Source organism: Dreissena polymorpha, chromosome 15 (assembly GCF_020536995.1).
Source record: "Dreissena polymorpha isolate Duluth1 chromosome 15, UMN_Dpol_1.0, whole genome shotgun sequence".
Classification (NCBI taxonomy): domain Eukaryota; kingdom Metazoa; phylum Mollusca; class Bivalvia; order Myida; family Dreissenidae; genus Dreissena; species Dreissena polymorpha.
This window is the reverse complement of record NC_068369.1, coordinates 57462394-57473839: the sequence shown is the minus strand read 5'-3', so window position 1 is coordinate 57473839 and position 11446 is coordinate 57462394. Positions and strand designations below refer to the sequence as shown.

The following is an 11446-nucleotide window of genomic DNA, read 5'->3' as shown; positions in this document are numbered from 1 at the left end:
AAGGCGATATTATGTTAGTTGGTGACCTAAATTCTAGAGTAGGCGAGCGGCCGGATATAATTGAAAATATAAACTTTGACCGTTATGTTCACATGCCTGTTTATGACGTTCCGCTTGAAATAATCCCGGCTCGCTCATCGTTGTTGTCACTTTGTAAAGAAAATAGCTTATTGATTGTTAATGGTAGATTAGAGCCCGGTCATTTTACATGCTTTAACTGTGCTAGGAATTCATCGGGAGCCAGTGTTGTAGATTATGTTATTGTTAATTTTAATCTTTTGCCATATATCTCTAGTTTTAAAGTGAATGACCTTACTGAATTTTCAGACCACTGTCCGATTGATTTAATTATTTTATGTAGATATCAAGAATCTAATGCTACTAATGTGGTAATCAATAAGTTATATTGGGAAGATGGTAAATCCGCAGATCTTAACATTCTGCTGAATAGTAGAACTAATACTTTTGAAAATATTACTTATAATTTAATAATGGAAAATGAAAATTTTGATACATGTATTAATCAATTATGCGAAATTACATATGATGTCTCCTTTCAGATACACGGACGTACGCTTACTTTAGATAATACAAAATCAAGAAATATACGAAAATCTTTATGGTTTGACCAAAGCTGTAAAATGCACAAAAAACGTTTTACGACTGTAAACGTTTATACAAAAACGATCCATCAATAGCGAACAGAACGTCATTTTTACAAGCAAGATCGTCATATTGTAAAACATAAGTTATTGCTTAAAATAAATTTTATAGTAAAGAAAGTAAAACATTGTCAACCTTAAGTAAATCTAAGCCAAAGAAATTTTGGAAATACATAAACAAATATAAAAGTAATAAAAAGACTGGTACTCATAACGTAACTTTAGATGATTTAATAGATCATTTTAAACATTTATCTAGCACACCGCATGCCAGCTTATTAAATGCTGATGAAAACGCATCCAGAACTGAAACACTCCATATTGAGGAATGAGATCGCCCATTTACAGTTATAGAAATACAAAAAACAATATCAAAGCTCAAACGCCATAAAAGCCCGGACATGCCTAAAAATGTTGCTGATTTTTTTATCGACTGTAATGAGTTCATTTCTCCGTATCTAGTGAAAAAATTTAATTACATATACGAAAAAGGTACTTATCCTGATTCATGGTGTAATGGTGCTATTGTTCCTTTTTTCAAAAAAGGAGACAAAAATGTTGCATCGAATTATCGAGGCATTACATTAATAAATATTATAGCTAAACTTTTCTCTATAACATTGCGCAATCGAATAAATTCTTGGTGCGAGAATGAAAATACTTTTAACACATCGCAATTCGGATTTAGAGATGATCGGAGTACAGTCGATTGCATTTTTATTTTGCACTCCATAATCCATTATTAACAACCGATCAAATCTTTATTGTGTTTTTATCGATTATGAAAAAGCATTTGATACTGTTATGCACGAAGCTTTATGGGTTAAAATAGTTCAGACGGGAATAAGCTGTAAAATGCTAAATATGATCAAGTCAATTTATCCAAAAGTTAAATCATGTGTAAAGAATTATAACGATATGTCCTATTCGGAGCTTTTTGATGTTACGTTAGGAGTTAAACAGGGTGAACCATTATCACCTTTATTATTTATTTTATTCATAAATGACATCAACGATTGTATTGATATTAATAATTTAACTGAAAAAGATATACGCTTATTATCGATATTTATGTTGCTTTTTGCTGATGATATTGCATTATTTACCACAAATCCAGAAAGTCTGCAATTGCAATTAAATTCTATCTATCAATATTCGCGTAAATGGGGATTAAAAATAAATACTAACAAAACTAAAATTTGCATTTTTGAAAAAAAGGAAAAGTAATTGTTCGTATAGCTGGACTATTTCTCTAGTTGACTCCCTAGTGGTTCAAATTATTTTATATGCATCTGAAATTTGGGGGAATTTACAACATTGACGAAGCCAATAAACTTCAATTAAAATTCTGTAAATCTATTCTTGGTGTGCGCTCACAGACTTCTAATGCCGCTGTTTTAGGCGAACTAGGCCGATTTCCTCTCTCTATTATATGCAAACAGCGTGCCCTTAGTTATTGGATTAAAATTAAGAAAAACCACGAATCCTTCATGCACACTGTTTATAACGAACAATGCAACCTATACAATGATCTAATTAGGAACAATAATAGTAAAAGTACCACCATGTGGTGTGCATTTGTTAAACGACAATTAGAACAACTAGGAAACGGAATGTTTTTCAATAATTTAATAATAATAAACAATGTTAATCATTCTCATGAAATTAACCAGAGATTAAAAGATCAATATATCCAAAATTGGCACGATACAATTTATAACCAACCGAAATTAGAGTACTATAGAATGTTTAAGACTGAGTTCGCCTATGAAAAATATTTAGACTGCATTAATAATAAAAATCATAAACAACAATTATCAAGATTTAGACTTAGCGCCCATAAATTAGAAATAGAGACGGGTAGATATAACAACATACCAGAGATGAACGCAAATGTAAACTTTGTAATTTAAACACTGTTGAGTCCGAATATCACTTCTTTCTAACTTGCCCAATATATAAAGATCTACGAACAAAGTATTCTATCCGAACAAACTGACCAAATCTTGCGAAATTTAAAAATATACTATCTTGTCAAAATACTAAAGTCATAAAAAGCCATGAAACTCCGTGAGGAAAAATTAGAAGTATTTGCTGCTTCTCATTAAATATTGTATTAAACCCTTACAATATTGTCTATGTCCTTTTTGTTTACTATTAGTTGTTTTCAATATACACACGTTTGGACATGATGATTGAAATGTTTTTTATTGTAGTATACGTTTATTTACTTGTATTTGTAATGTATTGATGCACTTTGACCATATTGTGTTTATTTGTTTGTAAATGGTCAAAGGCGTTTTGCCGATTTTCCAATAAAAAACTTGAAACTTGAAACTATTTCCTCGCATATATCATAAATACAACGAACAATAGCGAATCTGAATCTTTTTTCAATGAAGTTAATTTACCAAAAAGTAAAAATGTCACTTTAGAAGCAGCCTATTTCAAACGCTATGTTTATACAATATTTTTCCTATTATCAATAAAAAGCGTTTCGTTTGATGGAATTTAAAGGGTATGTTCTGTCTAAATACATTAGGCAAAACGTTACTGATGTCCCTTTACGGAATTCAACTAAACTTGACAAAGTAATGTTCCGGCTGATAAAGTAGTACTACAACGAAGTTCACAAACGTGATTGCACATTCACGTGGTCAACTTGGTTTAAGCCTCGTTAAACATTTATATCTTTATACAATGTTTACTCCGGTAATCATTACATTATTCGCGAGTATTACCTAGATTTTTTTTAACCTTCAATATCAAAACCACGATTGCTTGCAGCAACTTGTGTGTCATTTTGATGAAATTGACCTTAATATTACTGCTGCTTTCAGGGACGTTTTTAAGTTATCTTTAACATTGTTCATCACGATTTAATTTTAAATATTTTTAAATAAAATGTAAGTATAATTGTTATAATGTTACATACAGATCTTCATCGAAAAAATGACCCAAATTATTAAACATTTAAAACTATACCCTACGAACTTCTGTAAGTCTATATTTTAGTAACGGTAAAAATAATAAAATTATTTTACTAATACGCATATGTAATATGTTGCTATAATTATTGTTTTAAATAAAGTGGTACAAAGAACAATAAAATTGTTGAAGAAAATGTGTTTGCAAAAACAGAGCAAAATTAATAACGCTCAAATTAAACAAGTCGGTACCAGCCGCTATTTATTTCAATAACTTCTGTTCGACTTATTCTAGAATTGTTGAACGAATTTCAACTATTGCATGCGCACAAAAAATATTGTTCATACTATAAGGGTCACGATTAAACATATGATGAACATAAAAACAGGTAAAATATCATTGATAAGAAAGAAGTCGTATGCGTCATGCTTCCGACGCTGACCGAATCCAATCTCGCGTTCGCCCGTAAATGTTCGGATATTTCGCGGAAATTAAAATGGAATTATTTGTGATACAAAAAATAAAAACGAATATTTAGTATCTCGTTAAATCAATGTTACCAGACAACGTCTAACGTTGAAATTTTGCATTTTGCTAAAAGGAACAATGATTTTTGTATTGGTTAGCTTATTTTACGAAATATTCGATATTTTTGAGCGTGATCGTTATGGCAATTATGTCTGCATATAAATGTTGAGTGTGTGTGTGTTTGTGTTTTAAATAATTATTTGCTAAAATACTGCTTTTCATACCACATCGCACATGGACAAAGATAACTCTGTGATAATGTGCCGCTTAAACTTGCATTACAATGTCGATATTTGCCACTGGGCAAGGTCGCATTATGCTAGTATAAATAACAAGTGCGTCGCTATAAATTTGCGCGACGTGTGCAAATTTTACGCAAAAGCGGACAAGTCCCGTGTCTATATAACAGCCAAACGTGTTCAAACTTTAACAAATCTTCTTTGGCTGTTTAAACAAACGTGCTCGGTCAAGAGAGAGACTTAACCTCGTCTACGAAAATTAAATTGAATTTAAATTTAACAGATTATATTAACCATGATTGGGAAAGGGATGATATGTCTGCTTTTAATTCCGGCGATATCGTTATCACGTAAGTTAATTCATGGTTTTATTACATTTTAGATTATTTTAATTTAGTTGAAAAATAATGAAAGTACCTTAAATATAATAAAACTATAAAAAAATGATTTGATTTTATAAAATACATGTATATATAATGAAAAATTAACGAATAATAGTAATGAAAAAATATATAAAAGCCCCATAACTACTCAAAATCAACGAAAATGTGTTACAATATTTCGCAAAATAAAGTTAAACTATTAAAATCAGTGTTCCTTATGGCAATTGCCGAAATTTCAACGCCAGATGTGGTCTGGTAAAAAAAATGTTTGTAGATACAAAATGCTCGTTTCTATTATTGTTTTGCATATTTAATTCCGTTTTAATTTCCCGCAACGATATCTTTTCATACGACACATAAACGCTAAAATGGTATTAGTGTTCGTGTGGCGTATGAATAGATATATTCGCGGGAAATTAAAATAATAGTAATTGTGTCACAAAAAAATAAAAACGAGCATTTTGAATCTACAAAAATCTATGTGATCATACCACATCTAGAGTTGAAATTGTGGCTATTGCAATAAGGAACACTGATTGTTTAGGTGTTAACTTTATTTTACGAAATACTCCACAATTTTGTTTGTTGGTTTTGAGCGTTAAAGAGGCTTTAATGTTTTAATTTATGTTAAGGTATAGACAATTTTGCTATATTTTATGAACCCATTTAAAACTGCAAAACATATAATGTCACACACATATTTGAATCATTAAAGAGCATATTGCTATATTATCAGATTGTATCTATCTTTATGCGTGAAGTGTCGTCCAAGATTAGCCTGTGCACTCCGCATATTCGGACATAATACGTTAATTTCCATCCCGAACAATGTTGTCGCATATTATTTACACAGTTTAAACACCACTGTACACTAATTAGAAGCAGTGGAATATGAGAAGCAGGTAACATTTAATTAGATTAAGTCAAGAAGTCGCGTCTTATTATCCGGAAAATAGACTTTAAACGGTCTATGAACTTAAGATTGCGCTTAAAACCACACGAAATGTGAAAATGGAAAAGAAAATTCTAAATGAACAACTAAAAAGACTGTATACAGCCTTTCACAGTGTGTTTATACAAATGTATGTAATTACATTCAATAGCTAAATGTTCACCGTTTGATTCGCATCGCTGCTAAACGAATCCTTATAATTTTTAAAATGGCCAATGCAGAAATAGAATATATTCGTTCGGGCCTTCAGGCTGGAAATGTCTCGAACATCCGTTTTGGCTGTTGAGGAATGTAACGAAATGTAAAAACTTGGGAAGGAATTCCACGCGGAAAATACATTTTTGAATTTACGGGACTTAACCCATTTATGCATAGCGTCTAGAAAAAAGATATTGGCAAACAGCGTAGACCCTGATGAGACGCCGCATGATGCGGCGTCTCATCAGGGTCTGCGCTGTTTGCTTACAGGAACGAACTTCTGTATGAAATATTCTAAATATAGAAATAAATATACTAGACCTCCATATTTTTGTAGATAAATTGATCCAATTTAGAAGGATGGGAGAGTCCACTCGGCATAAATGGGTTAACGAATACTAATAGACGACAAATCGACTTATCGATACCAACGCATCAGTTAAATATCTAATTCACCATTCTTTCATAATTTAATGCGAATTCGCTCAATATTTGTTCCATATGTACTTTACCCATCTAACTTGCTATTTTGATATCGCTAACAGTTTCAAAGATTTACTGACGTGTAGCCTTTGAGGCAGTTTATTTGCGACAGATGTCTTAAAGGGGCCTTTTCACAGATTTTGGCATTTTTTAACTTATTCATTAAATGCTTTATATTGATTAATGTAAACATTGGATCGTAAAAGCTCCAGTAAAAAATCAAGAATAAAATTTAAAAAAGGAAAAGAACATTGCCCGGAGCAGGTTTCGAACCAGTGACCCCTGGAGTCCTGCCAGAGTCCTGAAGTAAAAACGCTTTAGCCTACTGAGCTATTCCGCCGAGTACACATACTTGACGTATTTTATACCTTATATAAGCAATCTTCGTAGTTTCACAAAATTTAACGACAAAAACAGAACTCTCCAAATTATTCAATCGTTTCGCGTTGCAACGCTTTATAATTTTTAGGTTTTAAAATCGTCAAAAGATGCATATAATGGCTATATTAGACCATGGTTAATGTTCAGTATTAATGTTTCCTCACAAAAATCATAACTAAAACGAAAATTTGCGAATCTGAAACAACTTTTTTCAATTTTGTCAATTTACCAAAGCGTGAAAAGATCCCTTTAAGACTATTATTCATTTTTGTTGGACAATATTCCAAAATATATATACACTGTACATTCAGTCGCTTAAAGAGTCTAAATCAGGTCCAGCGGCTTTATGCCATTGAGGGTTGTACAGCTAATCCGAACATGGTTTGGCTAGCGGACTCGTGTCGCAGCTGTAAATACTTGCATGAGTTTTATCCAGTGTGTCTATTTCGAAGTTTATGAGGTCCTTACACGCCTGTGGCTGCATTAAATTAGGGCTCGAAGTATTTCCCAGTACTCCTACGTAATATACAATTTAACTCGCGAAAATTGGGAAGAATTCTGAATTATTGCCATAATTTCCAGCTTTTTGTTGTGTGTGGGTGTGGGTGGGTGGGGGGGACGTAGTACCCGGAGCAAATCCGACCTGTCCGGTATGGTGGCCAACAACCAAACACACGTGGCTCCAGGAAAACGAGGATTGAACCCTTGTCGCATAGGTTTTGAGCGCGCGTACCAACCACTGTGGCTAGCGGACGCGGGCAACAGCTGTAAACACCTGCACCAGTTGCATCCCGAGGACTTAATTCTTGGTATATACGTCGTCAGGGTCAAACTATGTGCGCTGTCAGATATACAGCCAACTCGAACTACTTAATTCATCCCTCTCCTCATTAAATTATATCAGAACTATGAAAAAGATGCATTAGGCGGATCAACCACAGAAAATGTATCGTGTCATTTATTTAATATATACTTAAGAATAAGGATTCAGACATATTCTTCTTCTTCATATGTTTTGATTTAATTGATCGTTTGTAGCCACCCCGTGTGAAGACCAGCCCGATGGTGTGTGGTTGGGAGACGGGTCACGTGACTGCAAGTACCTGACGAACATCTACCCAGAGGACCGGATATGGGGCGTGTACGCCGCCAGGGAGCGCCTTTGCGCCGATCGCAGTACGCGGTGTTGCGCTTCCTGTCGCATCCTTCTTGGAGGCGAGGTAAGTGAACCGGAAGGGCGGGGAATGACGTTGAGATCCCTTTATTAAGATATAACTAAAACGTTTAAATTTCCCACTATAAATTATGTGTCATATATTACTGCAATTGTAGATAGAAAATATGCATACATTTATTAATGTGAATGTAAATTCTGTTAATCTTATGATAATCACAGTAACAGAAACAGAATGATAACAGCACTAGATTACTAGGCTTGGCTTTTGAGATCGGGTCTTCTTTCGCGTTGTTTATCATGTAGTAAAATAACGATCAGATTTTTCTTTTGCGATACATAATTAGCTTGTATTTTGTCAAAGCTAATATATATATCACTTCAGTTTTTTTATATACTGGTATCGACATTATTTAGTTCAGATGACAGTAGTATTCTATTAGCGTTTTCTAAACGCGTAATAAAATATATCTCTTAAAGCAAACTATTCATAATCATAGCATTCATATTTATTTAGCTTGATATAGATGCTTGAAAACCTGATAGTGTGTCGGTCGACAGATATCTCAAATAAAGCCATTTACATATCTTTAGAAGTCGCCTGCCCTAACCCCTGAATCTACGTCGGCTGCCCTAACACATGAATCTACGTCGGCTGCCATTCCTCCTTCGCCTCAGACGACCGCCAGAAATGGCCCGTCTTTGCAAGGTAAAATTCAGTTGAAAGTATGTTTTAAAAATAAACTCGCTTGCTTTTCCATACATAAATCACAATTCATTTCCAAGTAAGTTTCCATGGTAACTTACAATCGTCAGAACGTCGTTTTATCGGTATGTCACTCGCATCTTAAGATCCCAGTCCAATTGCACTCAACACATTTAAAACCAGAAGCGTTGTCTGAAGAACAACTTAACGCAAATCATGAAAAGCGGACATATGGTAAATATTTACATTGAAGTGTTTTTTTTCGCATTGTCTATATACACGATATAACATGTTATTCATCTCAGCTAAATCGTACAGTAAACATTCTCTTCGCCCCAAGAGCTTTCGAAAATTAACATATTAAAATTTGTATAACGAAATAGTTTTAAGCAAAATAAACACATTTTCCGTCATAAGAACTGAAACCTTATCAGCATTATGTGTTTAATTTAGTGGACCGGGTACTTTATAATTTACCTTTACTGATTAATATGTTCTTCTAAGCACAGCGTAAAACCATTCATGTGAAGTAGAAATTCGATACAAGTCTATAATACTAAACTATCATGTATATCGCTTAGTGTTTGATTAAATTATATTTTTGCAAACTTATATTAAACTTATGTCAAACATGCGCAAAGATTAAAATATTTTCATTTAAGACACATGCACAGACCAGTGTCTCAGCGGCGTCGACGGCACTGTTCCCGGAAGTACGTGTGCCTGGTTACTAGACGCGGAGCGACTAACACTGAAGAGTGCCAGCTACTTCTGCGAAAACGGATTTGCTAGTGGATGCGCGAAAAGCTGTAGTAAACTTAACGTAAGCGACTTTTAATCTTAAACATGTCTAGAATGGCATAAGGAAGTGTGCTTCAATTCAATAGTGAAAAAAAAAGAAATATATTGTCATTAGTTATTTTCTAGAAAATAAAGATGCCAGCAGCGCTCTGTAAAAAACGGGACTTAATGCGCGCACGTACAGTGTCGTCCCATATTAGCTTTCAGAGATCACACTTTCTGCTGTTATTGTATTTTTTGTTTAAACCAAGTCTCTTCTAATCCAAAATCCATATCAGGCATACAGTGTCTGTCGTCCCTGATAATCCTGTGCTGACTGCACAGGCTAATATGGGACTACACTTTACGCACGTGGATTTTCCCCGTTATCCAAGAGAGCTATTCTCATCTATTAAAACATACTGGCACGTGGACCTTTAGATTGTTTCGAATATCGCTAAATATGTCAATAGAACGGAATCTTAACCGGACAGTGACATTCAATACACATGCTTCGCAGCAGTTAATTATTTTGTTCAGGGATCGTGTTCATTGAAACATCTGTAGACATAATTATACGTTTCAATTTAAGAAAAAGTGTAAATATGTAATATTTAAAACCTTCGTCGTGTTTTTTTTATCGATTTACATGACTTCAAGCAGTTGTCAATAAATTACATTAGCGATAATGAAAAATATACACACAAATAACGATAAAACAGTAAATTAAATAATGATTTTCAGACTGAAGATAAAATAGTAATAAAGATCCTTATAGATAATATAGCTCAATTATAATCCATTGTGTTTACCAACAGAATATTGCTTCTCTTGGTATAATTTAATTTTCCGTAAAATACAACATTTTTTAATTTCGAGGTCCGATAATGGATATTCTTTCGTTGCTTGTCCCGTGGTTCGTTTAATTGTCTAAATTATGTAAAATTATTAACCAACAAACTCATGCGCTGATTAGATTGTGTTATTCGGATAGGTAACTTGTTCACAAGTATTTATGATACCGTCGCATTGCCACATATAAAATAAACCCGTTCATTATACATGAAGACTATAGACAACGAACAGTTAGAATTAAGCATTGAGAGAAATTGTATTTGTAGTCTCAAAGTTTGCAGCTGTTTCTTTTCGGGTTAACTGCGTGACAATTCCGGAGCACTTTGTGTTTTTATCAATAAATAAAGAAGACAACTGCAGTAGATTTACTAACTTAATCACTCGCATTAAGCTCCCTTTGATTACGAAATATGTGAACGTTTAACCACCCATTTTTATGCAAAACACAACAATAGTTATAAAACATGAAACAATGTTTTAATTTTAAATAAGATCGGTACCTCGGCACCTTCGATGTAAAGAATTTCATGTTTCAACCGGGTAAAAGCCATGCATAAACTCTCAGTTAGTCCGCCAGTCATGACAAGACATATAGCTGCTAAAATAACAACCTCGTTTGTTTTCAAAATAATCAGGTTACTAAGCATTGACGCCAAAGACAGCTATTTTGCGAAACCAATTTACAAACCAATAACCTTACTTGCCCCACCTCTTGGATGTGTTAGACTAGTAACGCTTAAAATAGCGGCATAGCAACGGAATTGTTATCAACATCAAACCCTTTCCAGGATGTATGTCAGGTCAACTGCAAGTGCTGTCATGGGCACGCGATACAATTTCACTCTTTCAAAAAGGATGTGTGTACTAAAATGTATACAAAAATGGCACTCCTAAACTCAGTTAGTTTTTTTTATTGATCAGTTATTCTTAGGTTACTATCTTAAACTTGTGAATTCCATTTGTGAAAAGCTATTTATTCTCTTTAATATTATGAACATTTGCTGAACTTGTCGAGACTTCCCCATCAAAAATAAGTACGATACATAATACATTTACAATCGATTGTTCTTTTGTAGTAACGCGTTGTTAGATCCGATTTGTTTGATAGTTTCAGACAAAGGCTGCCACTGTACCCACGTCTGACACAACTGTCAACGCAGGTGAGTGTAAATAGTTT

General features: G+C 33.6%; 1 protein-coding gene across 1 annotated transcript in view; it reads left to right on the top strand.

Moving 5' to 3' along the window:
- Nucleotides 1-4534: 4534 nt before the first annotated feature.
- The window catches only part of LOC127860607 (uncharacterized), a 14088-nt gene continuing 7176 nt past the window's right edge, over nucleotides 4535-11446 (top strand). The window contains exons 1-5 of the mRNA XM_052398803.1: nucleotides 4535-4707; nucleotides 7793-7974; nucleotides 8523-8637; nucleotides 9297-9457; nucleotides 11378-11429. Of these exons, the coding sequence (XP_052254763.1) occupies nucleotides 4653-4707; nucleotides 7793-7974; nucleotides 8523-8637; nucleotides 9297-9457; nucleotides 11378-11429 (565 nt within the window). The 5' untranslated portion in view covers nucleotides 4535-4652. The remainder of the gene's footprint in view (nucleotides 4708-7792; nucleotides 7975-8522; nucleotides 8638-9296; nucleotides 9458-11377; nucleotides 11430-11446) is intronic.